This window comes from Sphaerodactylus townsendi, linkage group LG06 (assembly GCF_021028975.2).
Source record: "Sphaerodactylus townsendi isolate TG3544 linkage group LG06, MPM_Stown_v2.3, whole genome shotgun sequence".
NCBI lineage: Eukaryota > Metazoa > Chordata > Lepidosauria > Squamata > Sphaerodactylidae > Sphaerodactylus > Sphaerodactylus townsendi.
In genome coordinates this window covers 115,506,566-115,532,563 of record NC_059430.1, presented here as the reverse complement: position 1 = coordinate 115,532,563, position 25,998 = coordinate 115,506,566, and the positions used below count along the sequence as shown (strand labels likewise).

The 25,998-nt window shown below is 46.1% G+C and overlaps 1 protein-coding gene across 2 annotated transcripts; it reads left to right on the top strand.

The window, feature by feature from the left end:
- The first annotated feature begins 8,630 nt into the window (after window positions 1-8,630).
- Window positions 8,631-20,676, top strand: LIN37 (lin-37 DREAM MuvB core complex component). Of its 2 annotated transcripts, none has more exons than XM_048500412.1 (10): window positions 8,631-8,883; window positions 9,373-9,427; window positions 12,962-13,037; window positions 13,260-13,310; window positions 15,212-15,241; window positions 16,268-16,353; window positions 17,268-17,434; window positions 19,228-19,377; window positions 20,214-20,287; window positions 20,459-20,676. In XM_048500412.1, the coding sequence occupies exons 2-10, from the start codon at window positions 9,394-9,396 to the stop codon at window positions 20,538-20,540; spliced, it is 750 nt and encodes a 249-aa protein (XP_048356369.1). In that variant the 5' UTR covers window positions 8,631-8,883; window positions 9,373-9,393; the 3' UTR covers window positions 20,541-20,676. The 2 variants fall into 2 exon arrangements, with proteins under 2 accessions (XP_048356369.1, XP_048356368.1); XM_048500411.1 differs by having other exon boundaries at window positions 17,268-17,473.
- Window positions 20,677-25,998: the final 5,322 nt, after the last annotated feature.

The following is a 25,998-nucleotide window of genomic DNA, read 5'->3' as shown; positions in this document are numbered from 1 at the left end:
TGTCTCTGGATTTTTAACAAACACCACCAGGTCATCCGCGAAGGCCTGTAATTTATAGTTATCTTTTTTTATTTTTACACCATCAAACGTGATGTCAGCTCTTAGTCTGTTCAATAACACCTCGAGCACTATGTTAAAGAGAAGAGGTGATATCGGGCACCCCTGCCTTGTCCCTTTACCTATATTAAATTTCTCCGCTAACTTCCCATTTATTTTCAATCTCGCATACTGTTCTTTATATATGCTATCAATCATGTTCATGAATTGGTCGCCCATATCCATTTTTTTTAACACTAATGTCATGAATTCCCAGTTCACGTTGTCAAAGGCCTTTTCGGCATCAACAAATACTGCGGCCATAGTCTCGTTTGGTGTTTTTCCCATCCTCTCTATTATATTAATTACCATTCGGACGTTTTTATGTCCGTTTCTACCTGGTATGAAACCTGATTGATCTGGGTTGATATATTCCTGCATTATAATTTGTAACCTTTTCGCCATTATTGCCGTGAAAATTTTATAATCATTATTAACTAACGAGATCGGTCTGAAATCTTTTGGCTGTAGTTCTGTTGACTCACTTTTAGGTATCAAAGTTATGTGGGCTTCATTCCATGATTGTGGGATTTTCCCTCCTGTGAGTATTTCATTAAATATTATTGTTAGTTGGGGTGCTACAATATTACTAAATTTCTTATAATAACTTATGGCCAGACCATCTGGTCCTGGTGCTGTACCCATTTTTGCATTTTTAATAGCGGTTTGCACTTCCTCCACAGATATTTGTCTATTTAATACTTCTTTTTGGCTTATAGAGAGTGTTTTTACCTTGTTTTCTTCCAAATATCTTTCCATCTCTGGAAAGTTCAATTTTTTTTGCCTGTATAATTCTGCGAAATATTTCGTTAATTCCTCTTGTATTTTATTTTGCTCTGTAACAATTTCATTTTCAATTTTCAGTTTATTTATTAATCTCTTTTCTTTTTCCTTTTTAATTTGGGCTACTAACCATTTTCCAGGTTTATTCGCCTGGGCAAAATGTTTCTGTTTCAAGAATTTCAACCCGTTTAGTATTTCTCTCCACCATCCTTTTTGTATATCCTTTTTTATTAGTGTAATTTTTTCTTTAATTTGTTGATTTCTTGGTGTTCTTTGCAATTGATCTTCTAAACCCTTCAATTCTTTTAATTGTCTCTCTTCTTTATTTTTTCTTTCTCTTTTTAGAATACTTTCTTTTTGAAGGAGGGAGCCTCTTATATAGGCTTTGCTTGCTTCCCATACGATATTCTCATCCTGGATGGATTTAGCATTTAACTTAAAGTATTCTATCAGTTCTTTTTCAATATCTTTTACTATTTTATCTTTCTCTAATACCCAATCTTTCAGTCTCCATGGGCCTCTTTGTATTCTATGGCCCAGCTCCCATTTAATTGGGCTATGGTCTGATAGAATTCTTGGGCCAATCTCGATATTTGTTGTTTTTTCTAATAGATTCCCATTTGCCCAAGCCATATCAATTCTGGAGAGCGACTCGTGTCTATTAGAGAAGAATGTAAATTCTTTAGCTGTATTCTGTTTTTCTCTCCACACATCTTTAAGTCCGAGAAGCTCCATACCATCTCTAAACCCCTTTGGGAGTATACATTCTCTTGTTTTAAGTACTTTCCCCCCCCTTCTTTTAGTTGTTTCTTTTTTGTCTAATTTAATATCCACCACAGCATTGAAATCGCCTACTATGAGTGTATTATCATAATTATAATTTAGTAATTGGTCAATCAGTTTCTTATAAAACTCTGCTTTTCTCTTGTTTGGTGCATAAATTCCCACCACTAAGATGTTCTCCTTGTTCCATTTAATTTCAACTCCCAATACTCTTGCTTCTTCATCTCTGAGTATTTCTCTAGGGTTTAGATAGTTTTTGATGTATAAGGATACACCTCTTTTTTTTTGTTTATAGCAATTGTGAAAGCCTATCCCTAAGTTCTCTTTCTCCAAATACTTTACATGTTCTTTTTTTACATGTGTTTCCTGTAAACATAGTATTTCACATTTTTGTTTTCTTAAATGATTAAAGACTATTTTTCTTTTTTTTGCCCCATTTAGTCCATTGACATTATTGGAAAAAATATTTAAAGTCATGTTTAGTATATCTTTCAGTATCGAAATTATATATTTACCCAATATACAGTATATTGAAACAGTACTTAACACAGTATCAACTAAATTTACACGTTTAATCTAAACCTCAATTTATAGGAGAAGAGGTGAATTATAACCTTAACTGAATTCTCCTTTTCCAGCATCCTGCTGTTCATAATCCCCATTGGTTTTGGGATTTCCCCCCCCTTCTTCTTCACCCCCATTTCCTTAAACAACTGAAATATATACATATCTTAGTAAGACATAACTTAATAATTTTGAGTTACACTCATATCAATATAAATAAATATGTGATCCCATCTTCTAACCTGTTTATCCTTATAACCATCTTATACACATATTTATGTTTTCTATTAATCTTAGAATCGAGTGTGTTCTATTGCTTACCATTGAAAATGTCTTCTAATACGCTTTATACTAGACCCAGCTCCTTCTTGAACTTTTTCAGAAATTCATCTACTTTAATCAACGTGTCCAGATTTATTTCTTTTCCTTTCCAGAAGAACGTGACACCCTCGATTAGGTTCCATCTATATCTTATACTTTTCCTTTTAAGTGTGTCAGTTAAGGGATAGTATTCCCTTCTTCTCTTAAGAATGATTCCTGGAGTTTCCTTAAGTATTCTTATATTTTGCCCCTCTATCTGGAGCTTTTGCGTTGTTTGTTTGTAGAAAATCTCCTCTCTTATCCATTTCTTGGTAAAAGATATCAGGATGTCCCTCGGCGCTCTTCTTTCTTTCGCTGATTTTGTGCTTACTCGAAATATCTCGTCTACTTCCATCTCAAAGTCTTCTTCTGACATCTGTACCAATTCTGCCAGAGGGGGTATTATTTTTTGTCTTAGGTTCTCCTTATCTAGTTCTTGTAAGCCCCGAAGTCTTAGTAATTTCTCTTTTTGTTTTAGTTCTAAGAACACTATTTTATAGTCCAATTGGTCCAGTTGTTTTTTTTGTTGGAGCATTTCTGTTTTAGCTTCTTCTAAATAATTTTTTGTTTCTTTTAGGTCCGTCGTTAATTGCAAGATGGTTCCCTCTAATTTCTTAACTGTTCCCAGCTCCTCTTCAATTCTTGTCAGCCTATCTTTGGTAGCTTCCTGATTGGCAACAATTTTTTCAAGCATTTGTTCTATTTTTGTTGTATATTCCAGTCCATTTTTCTCTGGGGTTTTGGTTTCCATATTACCTGTCTTCACAGGAGCATTATTACGTCTAGTTGCCATTTTTATTCAGTTCTTTGTTAAAGTTGCTCACCACTTTGTAACTTAGTGTAGTATTAACAGGATGCTTTTAAGATCTCTCTCTTCTCCTATATACTTAGTGTTCAGCCTGATCTCATCTCAACCAAATAGTTTCAGTCACTTTTAGTCCACTCTCTTTGTGGATTTTTATCTCCTCCACACGTTCACTCTTTCAGCCACTCTTTTTTTATATGTTCTCTCTTATTGTGTTGCGTCGCCCCTGTACTGCCCCTGTACAAATTCAGATCTCCTGCCTGTTCCCGCAACACACACACATTTTTTTTCCCACTTGGGGCGCGTCTACACGGAGCTCTCCGCTCTTAATGTCTTGTTACCTTGCCCCTGCGTTGATTCGCGCCTCTCGCGTTCACTCGCGCCCCTGCGTTGATTCGCGCCTCTCGCGTCGTTCACTCGCGCCCCTGCGTTGATTCGCGCCTCCCGCGTTCACTCGCGCCCCTGCGTTGATTCGCGCCTCTCGCGTCGTTCACTCGCGCCCGTGGCTCTCTCTCTTCTCCTTTTCCCCTCTACGCGCCAAACCGAGGCTCTCAGCACTTCCTGGTGTGACGCGTCACACCGCCCACCTCTTTTGTTGCGTGCGTGACTTCTTCCACTACGTGCCGGCTCGGAGTCCTCAGCCCCACCAAGGCTCATACGAGTCCCCGCCTCTATCTTTCTCTGTCAACAAGACTTTTTAAAGGTACAGTCTCCTTTGTTTTTACTCGGCTCTTGCCTGTTAATTACTACTTAATGTTTAATTACTACTATAGTATAGCCGCTTTGCCGCTAATCACACTAGGTTTTAATACCACAATCTTGGTTTCCCACATTTATTATTTTTGTTTTAATTGACTTTGTGGGTCAATGTGGTTTTCTTAAGTTTTTCTCCGCTTTCGTCTTTCGCGTTTTACTTACTCGTTTTTTTTTCTCTCTGATCCGTAAGCGTTCCGCTCTGTCCGTCTCTCTGTCTAGAGAGTAATCTCGCCCGGCTCTATCAACTGAGCCCTGTAACTTGCTTTATTTCATCTGGGTCTGTTTTCTTCTGTTTTGGTGTTGAGCTATGAGGCTTGCGGCGCCGCCCTTTGGCGTTTGCCTCTCTCGTCTCGCTGCGCTGGCTCCTTGCTTTTTCCCTAGCAAGGAGTTCTTCTGCTGTTGTCTCTGCTTCTCCCCCTGACCCTACTGGGGGATGGAGTCTGTATTTTTTTATGCAGACCCTTTTTGCAAGCGAGTAGAGAGCTTAAGCTTTCTCCTGGCTAGGAGCGAGCTGTCGCCTGGCTTTGCTCTACACCGGAAGTCCTCATACTGATCTACGTTTTTGGATAATGTTACCCCCAGGAAAATATAAAAAATATTTTCCTAAGCCTATCGCTAGACTACACTGGCTAAGGACCAGAGCAAAGAGACCAGTGTTGTCCAAAAGTCTCCATAGGGCCTGGAAAGGACATGTATATATGGTCGTGCTAATGTTTCACATGGTTTTCTTCCTGCTTTTATTTCTTTTAAGACTTAGTGTAAGCCCCTCAGTGTTGGATTTATTGTTTGCCTAATGTTTATGCTTATGTCTTAGCTAGGTTTTCCAGTCGATTCAAGGTTAATTAATGTTAGTTGAGGATATTCTTGTTCACATATATAAGGTGCTTTTTATGATACTGTAAGTTCTGTAGGATTGCATCTAATGTTTAAATTAGAAATATTACTTTAGATATTTGTATCTGTTAGTAAAAGCAATAGCTTGTAGCAGCTGATATTAAGACCCAAGGAAGTTAGTCCTGGAATTCAATTTGGACCAACACCCAGTAGATCTCTTTAGCAAAAACAAAGACCCTTTTGGAATTACAAATTGAATCTGATGACGACTCCCAGATGTCCCAGCTGTTGAAGAACGCGCCAAGATCACCATTGGACCATTTGAACTTCCTTTTGTTGCGGGACTGAGGTGCAGGAGCCTCAGGACATAACTCAAGGAAGCAGCCCATCTGATAACCAGATACCTGGGTGTGTTAACAGCCTCACCCAGTTTTATGAATGGACACTCTTCACCCCTTTCTGCACTATCGTAAAGTCTCGCGGGAAGACGCCTGACAGCGAGATCTCATGGTCCCATTCACAAAGTTGTAACTGTACCGTTCTTTTATGTGTTGATGTTTCTTTATTGTTGCAAGGTAAGGGACCTGCCCCCTTACCTGCCCCCTTTGCCCTCTTTTGATCTTTGTGTATAAAAGGTCCTGTGCTTGGCTACGGTGGCGCAATTCCCCTGCCTGAGCTGTATCAATCACTCTCGAATAAAAATATTCTGCTTTCGAAGAACACCGGTTTCCTGCGCCTCACTACGTTGCCTGAACTAAGATCGCTTAATGTTACCCGAGCAGCAGCGGTAACAATAATACTAAACTGGGGGGGGGGGGGGTTTGCAGGGATAAAAACACTGGAAAAGAAGAAGAGTTTGGATTTACACCCCACCTTTCCCTCCTGTAAGGAGACTCAAAACAGCTTACAAACTCCTTTCCCTTCCTCTCCTCACAACAGATACCTTGTGAGCTAGGTGGGGTTCAGAGAACTATGACAAGCCCAAGGTCACCCAGCAGGCTTCATGTGTAGGAGCAGGGAAACAAATCCAGTTCACCAGAGAATAGTCCACTGCTCAAGTGGAAGAGTGGGGAATCAAACCGAGTTCTCCACCACTCATAATCACTACACCATGCTGGAATAACAGTTAACTGAGCAACAGGATTAATTAACAAAAAAACAAAAAAGACAAATGTAACATGCTGTGAAGCAGCCCAGGAGGGATCCTGGGACATCCATAAATGTTGTGTCTTGCCAGATCAGACCAGTGGTCTACCCAGTCCTGTTTCAAATACTGCCCATCCAGATGACCCTGATGGTTTACAAGAAAGTCCGATTATATGTGTTGATGTTCTGGAACAAGGGACACTCCTTAAAAACATTAAACACCTCTTACAACCCTACAGCACTTCTGAGGCCTGTAATTAACACTAGCCGGATCAGCAACCTTTCCCAGCAGAGGATGTCAGCTGTAATGACAGGAAGCCATCTGGAACAGGGGATATTGCTCCCAGTGTGCTCCAGCTGGGGGCTATGATGCGGCAGGTTTTTACAAGGGCGCATGACCAAGGGCAGGGTGTGGGAAGACGCCATGAAAAAGCAGCACGTTTAGCAGCTCTGCCCCTTCGTTCTCCTGGGATAGGATTCCAGAGCACATTCCATGTTAACATTCAGCTAGGTTATGCACACTTATCTGAGAATAACTGCTGTTGAATTTAGAACTCTTACTTGTGCAGGATCGGATAACTGCACGGCTGCAGTCTTGCACACACAGAAGAAGAAGAAGAGAAGAAGAGTTTGGATTTATATCCCCCTTTTCTCTCCTGTAGGAGACTCAAAGGGGCTTACAATCTCCTTGCCCTTCCCCCCTCACAACAAACACCCTGTGAGGTAGGTGGGGCTGAGAGAGCTCCGAAAAGCTGTGACTAGCCCAAGGTCACCCAGCTGGCATGTGTGGGAGTGCACAGGCTAATCTGAATTCCCCAGATAAGCCTCCACAACTCAAGCGGCAGAGCTGGGAATCAAACCCGGTTTCTCCAGATCAGAATGCACCTGCTGTTAGCCACTGCTCTTAGCCACTATGCCACTGCTGATCCTCCTGCGCCACTGCACAGGACTGGGGCTAAGTTCCTTTGAACTCGGAAGGACTTCCTTCTGAATTAATATGTAAAGAGCCAGTGTTGTGAACTGGCTAGTGTTCGACTCAGATCTCGGAGACCCATCGGCTGAGCCAGTCACATGCTTTCAGTCTAATCTACCTCATAGGGTCGTTGTGGGGTTAAAATGGAGGATGGTAGAATGTTGCAAACTGCTTTGGACCTCCTTTAGGAAGAAAGATGGAGTAAAAAAATGTATAGGTTGAAGCTGTCCATTCCCCAGTGGTAGCTGAAATGGTAGCTGGCCCTCTTGTAGTGCCACTTTGTTGATGTGAATTTAGCACAAGTTAACCCAAGATATGAAAAGGTACAGAGGGAGAAAACCCCTGTCAACCACAGGTTAAATGCAACAGGTACAAAGTTACACAGATGATATTTAAGATCCCAATGCTGGTGTAGCTCCAGATATGCCAGCATATCTTTAAAATGCATGTGTGTACGGTACACACAGTGTACCTCCAAGGTATGCTGGCATAGCACTTACTTACTATCCTACGCCATTTGGAGATGGGGTTTAGGATAGTGCCCACAGTCTGGGACTGTTACGTTTCATAGCCTTTAGACACCCCTGGTCCGGATTCTTGTGGGTATGTGTACCTGCTTCTACTCCATGCAGGCACATGCCACAATCACAGTGCGATCCTTAGACTTCGAAGTCCACTGAATTCTCATTGACTTGAAAGAGTGTAACCTCCCACTAGGCTTGCCAACCTCCGGGTGGAGGCTGGAGATTGCCCCTCTATTACAACTGATCTCCAGGCAACAGCATAAGAACATAAGAACATAAGAACAAGCCAGCTGGATCAGACCAAAGTCCATCTAGTTCAGCTCTCTGCTACTCGCAGTGGCCCACCAGGTGCCTTTGGGAGCTCACATGTAGGATGTGAACACAATGGCCTTCTGCGGCTGTTGCTCCCCATCACCTGGTCTGTTAAGGCATTTGCAATCTCAGATCAAGGAGGATTAAGATTGGTAGCCATAAATCGACTTCTCCTCCATAAATCTGTCCAAGCCCCTTTTAAAGCTATCCAGGTTAGTGGCCATCACCACCTCCTGTGGCACACAGTTCACCTGGATAACATTGCTGCTTTGAAAGATGAGCTCTATGGCGTGATACCCCATTGAAGTCCCGCCCCTCTCCAAAGCTTGCCCTCCTCAGGCTCCACCCCTCCCCAAAACTCCAGGTGTTTCCCAACCCAGAGTTGGCAACCCTCCCCCTCCTCAGGGACAGCTTGGAGATTCTTGAAAACTTCCCATTTTTTCACGGTTAGTAGCCCTTGTCATTGGGTAGGCGAGAAGCAGCAACTTAAGGATGCTTAGAATTCAATCCGATTTAAACTCAGTACTTAATAACGTCCAGTGCAGAACTCTGCACTTTGCAGGAACACAGCCCACCAAAAACAAACCAACAAACTACAACTCCCATGAGCAAAGAAAACCTCTGCTCTTCCAAATGGCTGCACGATTGCAAACTGCCTACAAATCCCAGCATGCAATGCAGCAGAGGCGGTTTTTATGCATTCGTGAGAACAGGGATCGGGGAAGGGGTGCAGAGGAAAGCGGGGATCTGCGGCTGGGCGGTCGCTGGAGCTCCCTGGGGTTGCACAGGAAGGAGCAGAAGGGCAGGCGTCCCACACCCAGAGCGCCCAGGAGCACCCAGCTGGGATCTGGCTCGATTTGGTCCAGGAGAGCAAGGAAGTCAGATTCTTGTCCTTTGGAAGCATCGAGTTCTCCAGCTGACTTTGTGCCCTAAGAAAAACGAGCCAGGTACTGTTAGCAGCTTCTGCAGACGAACTTGTGCTGATGGAGAATGTGCAATCTTTTTGAGTTATGCAGAATTCCTGGGAAAGCTGATGAAGAGATCTGCTGGAGGAATTGGCTAATTCGGCATGTGCACGTTCCTTTTATCCTTGCTGTGTAAAATACTCTTAAAATCTTTGACAATGTACAGATTCCAACTTCCTATTTTTTTTAAAAAAAATACATCCATAATTATTATCTGCCATAATGATTATAGCCCAGTTTAGGAAAACTTGAGCCATTTTTATGGGCTCCCTCCCATTGAGTTGTTTTTCGCTACAGTAGCATAACTTAGCAACCCTTCAGCAAAGTGTCCTGTCTAAGTCAAAAGCTGGCATCCTTTGACAGGACCAGGAATCTTTACTGAATATCAGTTGACTGGTTTTGAAATAATATGATTTGAACAGTGTGTGCTGACTGTTGAGTGCTTGTGTTGTTTTGTCTTTCCCCATGCAGGGAACCCAGTCTGAGGAAAACATGTTGCACGCGAAAGTGAAAATAGAGAAGCCAGGTAAAACGTCAGACTGTAAATGTTGAGGGCAGATTATTATAATAGCTGTTGCTCAGACTTGCTTAGTTCTGAAAGGATTCGATGGGGAGGAAAAACACTGGTGCCAACCGATGTCTAGCGAGTTCATGTCTGTAGCAGCCACCCAGTATCTAAGTGGCATGGGGCACAGGTTTATACCATGCACAGAGGCCCTGGTTTAACTTCTGGCTTTTCCAGGTTAATGTGTCTTGGGTAGAAAACATGAGAGAGAGAGAAAAGCCCCACTCTACCTGAGATCTTAGTGCAGTGATGGCAAACCTATGGCACAGGTGCCAAAGGTGGCACTTGGAGCCCTCTCTGTGGGCATGCACACATAGAGTTCGTCATGTGGGGGTGAAAAATCACCCTCCACACACACACCCATCTAGGCTGGCTTGGGCCACTGAGCATGACGTGCGCGCACCGCGGTGAGCAGGGAGGACTCGGCTGGCGGCCTGGTGCCTGTGCTCCGGGTAGCTGCTGCCCGGGAGGGGGGGGCCGCAGAGGGGGCAGAGATGCTAGAGAGGCACAGAGTGGTGCGCATGGGACATGCTGGATTGTACAGCAGGCTGGCCCCTGCTTGAGCGGGTGGGGCGGAGGAAGAGAGAGCCAACCGTTTTTTTCTAAACTAAAACCTCAGCATTCAGGTTAAATTGCCGGGTTGGCACTTTGCAATAAATAAGTGGGGTTTGGGTTGCAATTTGGGCGTTCAGTCTCGAAAAGGTTTGCCATCACTGTCCTAGTGGTTGACAGAGGTAAACTTTAACCTGGAGAACCAGGTTTGATTCTCCATTCCTCCACATGAGCAGCAGACTGTAATCTGGTGAACCAGGTTTGTTTCCTCACTCCTCCACATGAAGCCTGCTGGGTGACCTTGGGCCAGTCACAGTTCTCTTTGAACTCTCTCAGCCCCACCGACTTCACAAGATGTCTGTTGTGGGGAAGGGAAGGAGTTCGTAAGCTGCTTTGAGGCTCCTTAAAGGTTGAGAAACGTGGGGTATGTAAATTCCCCAAATAGATAAAACCTGAACCAGAGGCCAAATAGCACTAGGCACACTAGAAAGCAAATTGTCATTTGTACTTTGGTTTTTGGCATCAACTAAACTTCAAAATCCCTATATAAATGCATCCAATTCTTCTTTCAGTTAGTTGTGGGGGGTGCTGCAATTTACTTATTTCTATCCCATTTTCTCCCCGATGTGGTTGGGGACAACATTACTTTGCTCTCTTCCTCTTTATTCTTGCACCAACACCCCTGTGAGGTAGGCTGGGCTGAGGGGTTGTGTGACTGGGCCATAATCACCCAATGAGCTTCTATGGAAGAATGGAGATTCAAATACAGGTCTCCCACATCCTAGTACAGTGATGGCGAACCTTTTCGAGACCGAGTGCCCAAACTGCAACCCAAAACCCACTTATTTATCGCAAAGTGCCAACACGGCAATTTAACCTGAATACTGAGGTTTTAGTTTAGGAAAAACAGTTGGCTCCGAGGCACGCGTTTCTCGGGAGTAAGTTTGGTGGTAGTTGATGGCTTTGCTTTGAAGCAACTGTGCAACACTTCGAACGGGTGAATCACGACCCTAGGAGGGTTTACTCAGAAACAACCCTCCCCCATATGAAAAACTCTGTACACGCGTGCCCATAGAGAGGGCTCTGAGTGCCACCTCTGGCACCTGTGCCAAAGGTTTGTCACCACTGTCCTAGTATGACTCTTTGCCCACTCCAACCTGCATTGCCAGGCCCGCAGTGATTACCTGAGGGTCTCCAGGTCCAATTTAAAAGATCCAGCTGTCAGGTTCTTTTGTCTTTATTCACCAATGCTTTTATCATCTGGAAGGGAGGGAAGCTGCCTGCCAAAATGGCTGCCAAAGTGCCAGCAGGCAACCTGCCATGCTTGGCGTGACTGAAAGAATGATGTCTGTATTAAGTGTCTGAAGAACACTGCAAACCCAGGCCAGTTCTCCATCCAAGTCATCTGAGCACGCGCTCTGGGCTGCATTGTAAGGAGGGGGCCAGCATATGGGTGGGACTTGGCTCGCTCCTGGCCATTGACCATGTCGGAGGAAGTGATGGGCAGCCCTTAACACCCATAATTCCCTTCAGACCAACTTTGTGGGCCCTGCAGATCAACTAAGCAGCAGCTGAGGGGTCAGCCTACTCCATTGGATGGAGTCAAAATCTTCTGGTATCATTTGATTGGGCAGCCTGTATAATAGCCTTCCATTTCTCATTCACTTGGCTGCGGAGACTTTCACGAAGGGCGTGTGAGAGACAACTCTTCAACAAGAAGAGTTAACAGATCCTAGCTGTCTGTATTTGCGGAAAATTGTCCGCATTTGCTTTTTAAGTGTCCTGCAGTCCTTGGCAAAATTAATCTCGGGATGTGTCACACGAAAAACGCCAGCTTTAACTGGGACTGCAAGAGCATCAACCAGTTTAATAATCAGGTCCTCAAACTTAGCAACACAATCAGCAGGGGAGAAAGATGATTGAAATGCGCTTCTGAGCAATAACATATAAGGGCTGTATAAAATTAAATCGGTGTTTACTCATTCCATCTAATTTTAGGTAAAGGAGATTGGGTGCAAAAATCAGACGTGATGTTTAACGAGCAAGCATCTAAATACATTACCAAGGGCGCACGGTCACTGCAAACTTGAAGAGAAACCATGGAAGAACAGATAATATTATAACACGATTGTGAGACTAAGAAATAGTCTAAAGGAGCAGCAGTGGCGTAGGAGGTTAAGCGCTCGTGTATCTAATCTGGAGGAACCGGGTTTGATTCCCAGCTCTGCCGCCTGAGCTGTGGAGGCTTATCTGGGGAACTCAGATTAGCCTGTATACTCCAATACACGCCAGCTGGGTGACCTTGGGCTAGTCACAGCTCTATGGAGCTCTCTCAGCCCCACCTACCTCACAGGGTGTTTGTTGTGAGGGGGGAAGGGCAAGGAGATTGTAAGCCCCTTTGAGTCTCCCGCAGGAGAGAAAGGGGGATATAAATCCAAACTCTTCTTCTTCTCTTCTAAAACACCATTACCTTGGGGTGAATTAAAAGTAAAATCGGCCAAAGATTTAAACTGAGCCAGCTCATTTAGAATGATTAAATCAAACTGTAAGCAAAACTTAATCAGATTTGAACCCACATGATTTTAGTGACAATATCTTTTGAGACCGAGGAGCTGAAAAATGCCAGGATAGGGACGCAGATTGGAAGGAGTCAACGGGCAGCTTTGGGGCCTCACAATGTTTGGAACCAGCCCAGTTGTACTCTGCAGAGGGAAAAGCTTTGCTGGCATCTCTGAGGGCATTTTTGTGCCCTTCCTGTTTTATGGGTTGCCATCCAACCTAATGAAGAGTTATGAAGTCCTCAAAAACCTGCTTGCCACTCTGTGCCTTTTCAATCGGTCCTTATAAAAAGGCACGCAGCGACTGTCGTGTTCCAATGCGTTCAATGGAATACTGAGGTCTGGAATGACAATTTTTTTCTCTCTCCCGTGGCCCTTGTCACAGATTTAGAGACCGCCAATGCAAGGAACCGTCTCGATGCCGTGCTGCAGGGCCTGCTGGAGAAGAGCGATGTCGATCGGTAAGTGTCTTCGGGCATCGCTGGCACATGTGCGTTGAAGACGCTGTTTTACAAACTTGTGGGATTCTAAAATGGCCTCCTTTGAGGGGAGAAAGGGCTGGACGCCTCATAGGTCTGTCTGCTGAAAGGAGCAGCGGATCCTGTTGCAATTCAAATCGAGAGCTAGATTTCTGGGCCAGACTGCTGATGTCCTGTTTCTCCTCTTGTGCACATTTTCTGCAGGGAGCAGATGGACGAGGACTCTGGGAAGGCAACATCAGATGCACTCAGCAAGTAATTTTTATTTATTTACCCTTAGCTTCTCCTATGGCTACAAATCCAACTCTAAAACTTAAGCCCCTTCCGCACATGCAGAATAATGCACTTTCGATCCACTTTCACACTTGTTTGCAAGTAGATTCGGCTATTCCGCACAGCTGCAAAGTGGATTGAAAGTGGATTGAAAGGGCATTATTCTGCATGTGCGGAAGAGGCCTTAAACCCCTACCCAAGAATCTTCCTCCCTCCTAACAGGAAATACTTCCTTACCTTTAAAAAAATATTTTATTTGCTGTTGCGACTGATGCTGCAACTCTGAGCAAGAAAGTGTGTCAGCACACACAAGTGTGTTGAAATAGACTTGTACCTCACAGAGCTCCCCATTTTTGCAAAGCTGGATTTTTAAAGGTTGGGGCTGGGGAGCTGCACGTTTTGCTTCTAGAACACAGGTGTCAAACTCGTGGCCCTCCAGATGTTACGGACTACAGTTCCCATCATCCCCTGCCAGCATGATGTTGGCAGAGGATGATGGGAACTGTAGTCCATAACATCTGGAGGGCCACTAGTTTGACACCTATGCTCTAGAACAGTGATGGCGAACCTATGGCACGGGTGCCAGAAGTGGCCTTCAGAGCCCTCCCTGTGGGCACACACAAACCGAGGGCCCCCCCCCCCCCCCACATCTAGGCTGGCCTGGGCCGCTGAGCTCGATTATTAGCATCAGACCTAAGACCTAGTTTTGGGGAAGCAATGTAGGTAACCCTGTTAAGCGCTGTTAAACCCCACTGATTTTCATGCGAAGAACTAAAGCACAATCCTTTACCTGAGAGAAAGCTCGGTTGCTGGCAATGGGGCTTGCTTCTGAGTAAACCCTCCTAGGGTCGTGACTCACCCGTTGGAAGAGTTGCACGGTTGCTTCAAAGCAAAGCCACCAACTACCACCAAGCTTACTCCTAAGTAACGCACGCCTCGGAGCCAACCATTTTTTCTAAACGAAAACCTCAGTATTCAGGTTAAATTACCTTGTTGGCACTTTGCAATAAATAAGTGGGTTTTGGGTTGCAATTTGGGCACTCGGTCTCAAAAAGGTTCGCCATCACTGCTCTAGAATGTTAATAAGAGGGGCAAGAATTTTGTGTAAAAGGTGGGTTCAAGAAAAGCCCCCCTCAGTAATACCCAGGGATATTGGGGAGGTGGCCTAACATTTGGGGATAAAATTTGAGAAATGTCCACTATTTGATTGTTTTTCACAAAGCTGGTAAAATGTATATGAGCAAAGTGGTGTTGGAATTGTTAGGGTTAGGGCCAGTGTGGTGTAGTGGTTAAGAGCAGATGGACATGAATCTAAAGAACAAGGTTTGATTCTCCACTCCTCCACATGGTAGGCGGACTCTTTTCTGGTGAACTAGATTTGTTTCTCCAATCTTACATTTCTGCTGGGTGACCTTGGGGTAGTCACAGTTTGTTCAGAACTCTCTCAGCCCCATCTGCCTTACAAGGTGTCTGTTGTGGAGAGAAAAAGGCAAAGTTTGTAAGCCACCTTGAGTCTCCTTACAGGAGAGAAAAGTGGGGTATAAATCCAAACTCTTCTTCTGCTAGGGTTTTTTTTTTAACACAGAGAACTTCTGTTATTGGCTCTGGGAGGAATGTATTCTTTGATCCCCAAATCTTAAGAACAGCTATTCTTCCTCTTAGACCAGGGGTCTGCAACCTGCGGCTCTCCAGATGTTCATGGACTACAAATCCCATCAGCCCCTGCCAGCATGGCCAATTGGGACTGATGGAATTGTAGTCTATGAACATCTGGAGAGCCGCAGGTTGCAGACCCTTGTCTTAGACCGATTCTCCTGGAAGTATGCTCAATCTCAGCTGTCGCATTCAAGGTAGCTGCTAACATCTCTGTTTTTTGGTTGCAGGGACTCATCACCCACAGCCCCTGGGAAAAGGTAATGGTTTTTTAAAGAGTTTCATAAACGTATCGTCAAAAGCTTTCGCAGCTGGCTGTTGTGGGTTTTGTGGGCTGGGAGGCTGCGTCCAGTCGTTTTTGCTCCTAACATTTCGCCCGCATCTATGGCTGGCATCTTCAGAGGTATAACTGAAAACAAAAACCTACCACACCAATGACTACCGGAACTTAGAAACGCATAAAGGTAATGTATTTAGTACAAGAAAGGCAGAAAACTAAAAGGATCTGGCACGCATGTATGAAGACCAAATTCCTTTATATACAAACAGTGACCAATATACAAGGAGACAAACAAGAACAAAAACATATATAGATGTGTCAAAAGAGTGCTGAAGAGAAGAAGCAAACGACAAAAATGGAAGCTTTAGATCCTGGGGCAATAGCCTCAAACAAAAGGAAGTCCTAAAGTCCTCCAAAAAAGCATACAAGTCACAATTTCTTCAGAATCATCAATCTAGACAGGGGTTTCCAGGTCTTCTCCTGTTTCGAAGCCGCTGGACTGCTTCGTCAGTAACACAGATAGATAGTGGGACTTTTGGGTTCTAGCCGATACATTTCAACTGGCTGTTACATGATCTCCAAACTTTCAAGGGCTGGGTATTCAAAGCATCCTCTTGTAGACAACTCTGGCATTGTGGTCTTTCTGAGTCAAAGAAGGATGTGGTCAAGCGTCACTGTGCAAAAGAACTCTGTACGTACAGCTGGACTTTTGCTTGCTGATTTCCCCCCCTCCAACAGTACCCACCGCTGAAGAAGCAAGCTGAGCAATGGTTTGGCTCTCCAGCCCTGTTCTGTGGGATGGGCCCTCTTCCCATAGCTTCTGTGTGGCTTCCCTCAATCAAGACAGCCGGTCACAGTCTTTCCCACCACATAAACAGCTTCTGTTCTTGATTGTCCGAGCATCTTTTGGCCCAGCCCTGTGTCCTCTGGTGCTGGGGGGTATTTTTTCTGAACCTATGGAGTGAATTGGACTATTGTAATATATCAGATGCCCTTGTTCTCCCAGGCCTTCGGCACGATTCTCCCATCACCGCCGAAAGAAGAGGAAAGAGGCAGATGATGGTCTTGCCGAAGGTGGACAGCAGAAACAGAGTGAGTAAGGAACGCAAACAGCTGGCTCAGGCCAGAATCCATCTGGTCTAGCATTCTGTGTATTAGCACGATGTGATTAGCCATCCCTTGTTTTGTGCCTCCAGTCATCAGAGCTATACTGCTTCAGAACACGGAGGCTCCGTTTAGCTATATAGTTAAGAGCCATTAAAGTTCTCTCTGAATCTACTTAGTCTTCTGCAGTTACCCAAGCTACTGTTGCTGCATCTTTGGGGTGACTGCTTGGAAATAATTCATGCCTTCCCTGAAGACATGTTTCCATTTGTTTTACTTGTTTGTTCTCCATCGGTTGAGAATATTTCTGTGTCACCTCTTCAGAGTCCTGCTGGAAGGGCCTTCCAATGAACAACCACAGTATTAAAACACAAGCAGCATCAAATACCAAAAAATGGAGTCGCACAACCTGTGGAGTGCTCATTATAATGGTTGTGCTGAAAAAAGCACCCAAATCGAATAGTTTTATAGATCACCTTTATGTGTGTGTGTTTGTGTGTGTGTTTACTTCTTAATAATTTTCACTAACATCATGTTCACTAAATCCTAATAACACAAACAAATAGCTATAGCTAACCAAACAATTATAATAATACAGGAACGTATTCCCCCAAAACTACCCAGGCTACAAGATCATGAAATAACAAAAGTTAGGCCCCCTCCGCACGTGCAGAATAGTGCACTTTCAATCCACTTTCACAATAGTTTGCAAGTGGATTTTGCTATTCCGCACAGTAAAATCCCGCTGCAAAGTGGATTGAAAGTGCTTTATTCTGCGTGTGCAGAAAAGATCTTAGATACGTAATGCACGAGCAATATTGAATACCAAGTGCAACCCACAATCGAAAGGATTGGCAATGGAAGGGGCTTGCTCCCCTAACTGTTTCTTCCATCTTCTCCAGATACGTACGTCATCAAGCTGTTTGACCGGAGCGTGGACCTTGCGCAATTCTCCGAGAGCACCCCTCTGTACCCCATCTGTCGGGCCTGGATGCGCAACAGTCCCATGGTGCGGGAACAGGAACGGTCTCCCAGCCCTACTCTGCCCACCCTGCCGGAAGATGAGGAGGTACCTAAACAGAAGGAGCCCCATCTTGAAAGGGGGATGATGGGTCCTTTTTATGATGGGGACTCTGCTCTCTTAATTCTGTAATGTTCACTTAGTGATTTCTGTCTATTATCCCAAAGATGATATACCTTTTGAAGAGCCAGTATGGTGTTGTGGTGGGTTTTCCGGGCTGTGTGGCCGGGGTCTGGTGGATCTTGTTCCTAACGTTTCGCCTGCATCTCTGGCTGTCATCTTCAGGGGTGTTTCACAGAGGGAAGTCTGTTTCACTCTAAAGATGCCAGCCACAGATGCAGGCGAAATGTTAGGAACAAGATCCACCAGACCACGGCCACACAGCCCGGAAAACCTGCTACAACCAGTTGAATCTGGCAGTGAAAGCCTTCACCAGTATGGTGTGATGATTAGAGAAGGGATCGCCAACATGGAGCCCCTGCTGCTTGCCAACCCCTTTTCTGGTGCCCACCAAGTGTTTCTACAGCGTGGCAAGGGGTAGGTGGGCTTTTGCCCAGTAGAACTCCTGATTGCCACTGGAGATCTGACTATGCGGGGTTTTTGAGAAGTGGCTTCAGCAACAGCTGCCACCACAGCACAAGGATCTTCACTGCATTGCTGTGTGTACATGCAAATTTTTAAAAAATAAATAATATGTTCCTTCTGAATGGCATCCTGTTCAAAAAAGCTGCTGCCTGGAATGTTAAATAGTTTAGAGTTAGGTGTGATCTCACTCCCCAACATTTTATGGTTATGAGAGCAGCAGTGGCGTAGGAGGTTAAGAGCTCGTGTAACTAATCTGGAGGAACCGGGTTTAATTCCCAGCTCTGCTGCCTGAGCTGTGGAGGCTTATCTGGGGAATTCAGATTAGCCTGTGCACTCCCACACACGCCAGCTGGGTGACCTTGGGCTAGTCTCAGCTCTTCGGAGCTCTCTCAGCCCCACCTACCTCACAGGGTGTTTGTTGTGAGGGGGGAAGGGCCAGGAGATTGTAAGCCCCTTTGAGTCTCCTGCAGGAGAGAAAGTGGGGATATAAATCCAAACTCTTCTTCTTCGTCTTAACTTTGTCTCCTGTGGCAGCCATTTTGCAATTGGGTTCATGTACTGCAGCAGCCATTTTGTAGTTGTACCTGCCACCTTGTTTCAGAATCCCAAAGGTGCCCACAGGGTCAAGACGGTTGGGGATCACTGGGGTGTTGCATGCTTGTAGACCGGGGGAGACCTGGGACTTTGAATCCCATCCTGGCCTTGACGCTGGTAAATTCGTAACTGGTTCACCCTCTTCCTATCATGTGACTTTTGACGTCTTGTGACTTCCTGTCGCATTCTTGCAGCTCAGTGGGATTTAGGCTGTCCCGAGGGGGTTAAAGCTGGGTCTCTGGTCTGGAAAGATGGAGGACCACTACACTAAGGTGACCAGATGGTCACCTTTGTGCAACTTCCGAAGACAGTAGCTGAGCCAGGCTGACCCCAGCAGCGCGCAGCTGCAGGGGCCTTGCCTGCCTTTTGAGAGCGCTGCCGTTGCTCCCTGCGACCGCATGCACTTGTAGCGAAGGCTGCCCTTGCACTGCCTTGGGCCCATTTGAAGGCTAGTACAGCAGCCTTCTCAAAAAAAATCAGGACAAGGAATTAGGGGGAAATAACCCGCGGGACAAATTGTTTGAAGGCGGGACTGTCCCGCCAAAAGCGGGACGTCTGGTCAGCCTACACTACACTGGACAATATCAACTGGTGGATTTACTTTGTGACTCATCTGGATTCCTGGCAACATACAGTCTGAATCTCTCTTTCTTCCATCCTAGGGGGTCGAGGGGCTGAACGGGAAGGGTCAGGACGTGCACAAGCTGCCTCCTCCGACTCCCTGCCACCCAAATGCCTCAGGGGATCCTGTGAACCTGCGAATCCCTGCCTCCTTGGAGCCCGAGGAAGAATCAAAAGAAGCTGCTGACGCGGTAGGAATGCTCTTTGAGCTGGGGAGAGGCCCTGATTCAGTAAAAGGGCATTACTTTGTGTGCCAAAGATCCCTGGTTCAGTCCCATACAGAATAAACCCAAAAGCACAAAACACCAATGAAGAGGTGCCTCTACTGAGGTGTTCTGTGTAAAGGAGAGGAGTGGAGTTGGGGGTACAAATAAGTGTTAAGAACTGATGTTGACACATTTTTAAAGGAAGCAAAGCAACAGTGTCTGGACTTGTTTGGGGAAGAACAGGCATTTCTTGGGTGGAAATCTCCAAGCAGCCTGTCTGGCTACTTTGTACCTCTGTTCTCCTCAAACCTGTAATTTTCATGGTGGTTTGGGCACTGACCAAGACGGTGCAGCGGCCGGGGTATAGACAAGGATCTGGAAGACCCGAGTTCGAATCCGCACTGCTATGGATGCTGTCTGGGTGACCTTGGATGAGTCACACACACTCAGCCTGACCCACCTCCCAAGGGGGTGGTTGATGGAATAAGATGGAAGAGAGGAGAATAATGTATTCTGGCTGCCCTAATCTCTTAGAGGAAGGGTGGCATTAAAGTACACCACATAAATGTGGGTAGTTTTCTTTATTTATGCCTTGTTTTCTCCAGTAAGGCTTACAGCATTCCCCCTTTCTCTTCACAACGACCCCTTGACTGGTCCAAGCTCACTGGTCCAAGCTCACTCAGTGGGCTTCCATGGCAAAGCAGGGATTTGAACCCGGCTCTTCCAGATCTGGTCCAACCGCTCTGACTCTCTAGCTGTGCTCGTTGTACCTTCTTGGCCTTTGGAGTAAACTGGGCGCTTGTTCTTTCTTTCCGCCCCAGGCTCCTGATTCCGTGCCATCCATGTCCTCCCTCATCTACAAGAACATGGAACGGTGGAAGAAGATTCGGCAGAGGTAGGGGCTTCTGGGTAACAGGAAGCAGCAGTGTGGGAGGTACCAGGATGTTGTCCACACAGCAGACAAGGCAGAGATGAAAGCAGGGATGGGCCGATCAAGAAGGGAAGGTTGGGCGCAAAAAGTCGGAGAAGGGGATTAACGTAGCTAACTTGCGCATTCTGCTCACAGGTGGAAAGAGGCCTCGCACAAAAACCAGCTACGCTACACAGAGAGCATGAAGATCTTGAAGGAGATGTACGAACGGCAGTGAAGAGGGGCACGCTTTGTTGCATGTCCAGATTCCCCGCCGTCGCCCCTTTGTCCTTTAAGCCCCGTATTCATCTGGAGTCCCTCGCCTTGTGGGTCTTTGTGTGTTGTGTATCAATAAACACAGTATTTGGAATGAGGGACTGTGATGTCTGCCTGTCTCGGCCACCGTCCGGCCTGCAGAGATTTCTGAGGCACAGGGAGACCTTCCTAAAACCCACCATGGAGACACAATGTGATTTCAAGCTGTGAGCATGTAGACCTGGGATCTCCAACATTTGTGCCACTGAACACCTTTCCTGGCGCTTGCCAAACTTTTTTGAAAAATGACTGGGGCCTCGTGGGGCTTTTGCCCAGCAAGGTTGCCGATTGGCCATTGGAGATTTGATTGACTTTACAGATTTTTAAAAACGTTGCTTTGGTAGCAGCTGCCGCCACAGTTCAAGGATCTTCACTGTGTGTCTGAAGGGAAGCTGCAGCAGCCATTTTATGGCTGGGCACACCACACTGACTCCGCACTTGAAAGGCACCTGAAGACTCAAAAAGCTTAGAGACCCCTGTCACAGATATTAAATCACTAGGTGGAGGGGTGGGGGTGGGATACTGTGCATCTATCTGTCCCTTGTTGTAAAAAGCCTGCCATTTCTTCAGCGAATTCTGCTTTTTTTGCCTCCTTTCTGTTATCCTCACAACAATCCTGTGAGGTAGGTCAGACTAAGCAAGAGTCACCAAGTGAGGACCCTTCTGGGAAAGGAGGAGGTTGAACCTGGGTTTCCTGAGTGCACTTCTGTAACCGTTCCACTCGGACACTCAGGATCCTTCCGCAAGTTGGAACGGAACCTGCCTAATCCTTTGTGATCTTCAAATCTGGTGAAACAAAAGCCCAGAGGTGGGATCTAGCAGGTTCTCACAGGTTCCCGAGAGTAGGTTACTAATTATTTGTGTGTGCCGAGAGGGGGTCACTAATTGGTGGTTTTGCCACATGATTTTTGCCTTAATTACGCCCCTCCTCTCAGCAGTAGCGCGCAGAACTTGAAGCAGTCTAGTAGGAGGTGCACCGGCGTGCGTGGCAGCCTGCGCCTGTGTGCATTTGTTTCCCACCCAAGGACCAGCGCAGCGGCTGTGTCCTTGCCACAGCCCCGCCCAGCAATGCCCTGCCCCTGGAATGCCTGGTCACGCCCCCATCGTGCCCCGCCCAGCCCCATACGCCACAGTTTGAATCCCACCACCTGTTACTAAAATTTTGGGATCCCACCACTGCAAAAGAGCCACAACTGGCTCTTTATAGGTGCGTCCTGCAAGAGAGCTTGTCAGAGGCTCTCGTTTCCCCGCTGCAAAACAAGCTTGGCTAAAAGACACCACCTGCCCGAGCCCACCCAGTGCCTTTCCTGCCTAAACTGGTATTGCAACTTAGGATTCTGTGTCTCTCACATCAAACAGTACACCCACCCTGTAGGGTTAGCCTTGGACCTGTGCCGAGAGCGCGACTTCTAGAATTGTCTCCATTATGAAAAAGCAAAGTGAGGTCCTAGTTATAGCAACGCCCATTTCAGATTTGGGAAGCCGGGCAGCCCACGGCAAGCCACTTGCAATAAGCTGGCTCATACACACGGCAAAGCTACGCTACAGTTACTCATGGGCATAAATATTATGCCAACAACAGCCCCTATAAAAATCTTGCAATAGCAGGGGTCAAGAGTAGGAGCCAAGATTCTCCCATGCCGGCTTCTGACATAAAGGCCCTGCCTTCCGCACATTCAGAATAATGCACTTTGCAGCTGGATTTTACTGTGTGAACTAGCAAAATCCACTTGCAAACAATTGCGAAAGCGGATGTGCGGAAGGGGACAAAGTGGTGGAGCGGTTACTAGCAGAGTCAGATTTGGTTGACCCAGGTTCAAATTCCCACTCTGCCCCAGAGCTCTCGGGGTGACCTTGACCCACTCTCAGCCTAACCTACCTCACAAGGTGATTGTCGAGAGAACAAACCACGTTGTAAGTTGCTTTAAGTCTCAATTGGGGAGAAAAGCCGGCTACAAACATCTACATCTCCCTTGTCCCTTTCTGCTTTCCTTCTGAATAGAGCTACCAACAACCAAGTGAGAAAAAAAGTTTGCCCCTTTAACAGATGCTTGATGGGGTGCTATTTGTTTAGCTCCACCCATTTTTACCTATTAAGCCTTCCTCCCAAACGGAGGTCTTTTTTGCTATCGTCTGTTGGCAACCTCTGAAGGTAAGAAGATGCTCCTGTCTGTCCACAAGGACTATAAAGCCTCTTGACTTGGCTTTCCTTTGCAGGTAAATTTTTTATGCTGGTTTTGATCAGATGCAGCTTTTATTTCTCTTCCAAAAATCAGGCTATGGTATTTTTTAATAGGAGTACTAAGCCTCTGGAATTGTACCTTGCAGTTTCTTCTTTACAGCAGCGAGGGGGAAAGTCTGGGTAGAAAGAAGAAAGCTTCCAGTTTCTTCTTGGGCAGAAGCCAGGGAGCTTGACTTTCCTTCTGCACCAAACTACATTCCTGTTTGCCCAGGAAAGCCCTGACAATAGGCAGGACATGTCTCTTAATCCCTTCTTAGGAGTTGCATGCCAGTCGAAGATATATCTTTAGCTGGATCGTTGGAATGTTTTATTTTGGCCTGTCTCAAATGGTGTTCTTTGTACTAGCTGCTGCTTTTGGTATTGTTTGGAACAGACCGTAGGTGGAAGGCATGCCCTGTCAGGACTTGTCAGGAGGCAGTTTGCTGCATATACTTTTAACTCCCCAACTTTGGGTTTGATTTGGTCCCAGGCAAGCACAGAAGGCTCCAATAAGAGGGTCTTCGCCCAGAGGTGGGATCCAGCAGGTTCTCACAGGTTCCCGAGAGTAGGTTACTAATTATTTGTGTGTGCTGAGAGGGGGTTACTAATTGGTGATTCTGCCACGTGATTTTTGTCTTAGTTACGCCCCTCCTCTCAGCAGTAGCGCGCAGAACTTGAAGCAGTCTAGTAGGAGGTGCACCGGCTTGCGTGGCAGCCTGCGCCTGCGTGCATTCGTTTCCCGCCCAAGGACTGGCGCAGTTGCTGCATCCTTGCCACAGCCCCACCCAGGAATGCCCCACCTGTGGAATGCCCGGCCACACCCCTGTCATGCCCCGCCACGCCCCATTGACACTACGCCACAGTTTGAATCCCACCACCATAGGAACCTGTTACTAAAATTTTTGGATCCCACCACTGTCTTCGCCTGCAATACTTATGTAGAGTACCAGTCCTACTCTAGCTTGGTTGGGCTGGGCATAGTAGTTAAGAGCAGGTGCACTCTAATCTGGAGAATGGGGTTTGATTCCCTGCTCTGCCACTTGAGCTATGGAGGCTTATCTGGGGAACTAGATTAGCCTGTGTACTCCAGCACATGCCAGCTGGGTGACTATGGGCTAGTCACAGTTCTTTGGAGCTCTTTCAGCCCCAGTCCCAGCCCCCCACAGAGTGTTTGTTGTGGGGGAAGGTAAAGGAGATTGTAAGCCCCTTTGAGTCTCCTTACAGGAAAGGAAGAGGGGATATAAATCCTAACTCTTCTTCTTCTTCCTCCACATGACTGTCAGACTTTAATCTGGTGAGCTAGGTTTGTTTCCTTACTCCTCCACACAAAGCCTGCTGGGTAACTTTGGCCTAGTCTATTCTCTCAGAACTCTTTCTGACCGACTTATCTCACAAGGTTTCTGTTGTGGGGACAGGAAAGAAAAGAAAATACACTTTGTGACTCCTTAAGGTTGAGAAAAGCAGGGTATAAATCCAAACTCTTTTTTACATGCAAGCTATTTTGCATCCTTACTCGCCAACTCAGTCAGTTTATGCCTTTAGCAAGAAAACAATTTGACCACAATAGCAGCTGTGTCCAGTCTCCAAAGCTTTGGTCATGACAGAAACAGGCCAATTTCCAGAAGTGTTGCATCAAAAAGATTCAGAAGACATTCAGAAAGCAGTATGGTCTAGCAGTTGGAAGATTGGAATAGAGGGACCTGAATTCAAATGCTACTTGCCTTGAAAATCCCTCCTGGTTAAGAGCGGTGGACTCTAATCTGGAGAACCGTGTTTCACACCCCAGTCCTCCACATGATTGGCAGACTCCTATCTGGTAAACTGGATTTGTTTCCCCTGCTCCTATACATGAAGCCTGCTGGGTGACTGTGGGTCAGTCACAGTTCCCTCTGAACTCTTTCAGCCCCATCTGCAAGGGGAGGGAAAGGAGTCTGTAAGCCGCTTTGAGACTCCTTGCAGTTGAGAAAAGTGGGGTATAAAACTACCTCTTTTTTTCTCAGCAAAATTTTCTTCACAAGATGGTTGTGAGGATGACAAGAAGGGAGCAGATGAGTACAAAAGACATGCACTAAGTAAGATCTAAATTAGATTATTGCGTAATTTACCTTTGGACCAGGCACCGACATTTGCACAGGGGGATGGGGGAGTCCTAGTAGGGGCTGATGGGAATTGTAGTTCACAAACATCTGAAGAGTCAGACACCCTGGGCTAGATACACTGGATGCTTTCAAGGGTTTGTCTGTTAAGAGTTAGAATGGGGAAGTCAGTTCAGAGCCTCTGTGACAGCAAGACCCCAATCTTCAAAAAACAGTCTGGCTGGTTTGGTCACTGGTCAGCTTAAAGGCCATGACTGCACAAGTATGTGCTCCAGCAAAATGTGGGCCCCTTAAATGCTAAGAAATTTGCTTTCTCTGCTGAAATACGCAATTACCTCTCCACCCCAACAGCTCATATGGTTTTGTGGGTTTTTCTTTTTTTGGCATTACCAAGGTCTAGAGTGTGTATGTAACTAAAGAAGGATTCTCTCATGAGTTGTGGCTTTTTTATGCCTAATAAAGGTTTTGGATTTGGATTTGGAGTTGTGGCTTCCCTCATCCACTGCTTTCTCAGACGCCACTGTCAGTATCATTTCCCATGAACTTCCCGCATGAACTGGCTGTTGTGGGTTCTCTCCGTGGCACACATCTCCCCGTGACATGCCTCTGAAGATGCCAGCCATAGCAGCAGGCGAGATGTTAGAAGCAAAAACTACCAAACCACGGCCACACAACCTGGAAAAAAACCCAACGGCTAGTTTCCTTCCTTTCTCATGAAAGACCAAATCTATTTCATGGCAAACACAGCACAGCGTGAAGAAAAGCACTGCTGGAACAGACCGGGCAGAGGTGTAGCTCCAAAGGGACAGGGGGGGACGCACCAGGCACACGCCCCTGCGGGGGTGTGGTGAGGGCGTTCTGGGGCGGAGGCGGACATTGGCGTGGCAGGAGCGGAGGATGCACGGGGCACTTTTCCCCCTCGCTCTGTCCCTGAGACCAGTGGTCTATCTAGTCCAGCATCCTGTCTCACACACTGGCCCACCAGTTACTCTGGAGGGCCAACAAACAGGACATGGAGGCCAAAGCTTTCACTTGATGTTCCCTCGTGGCGCTGGGATTCAGAG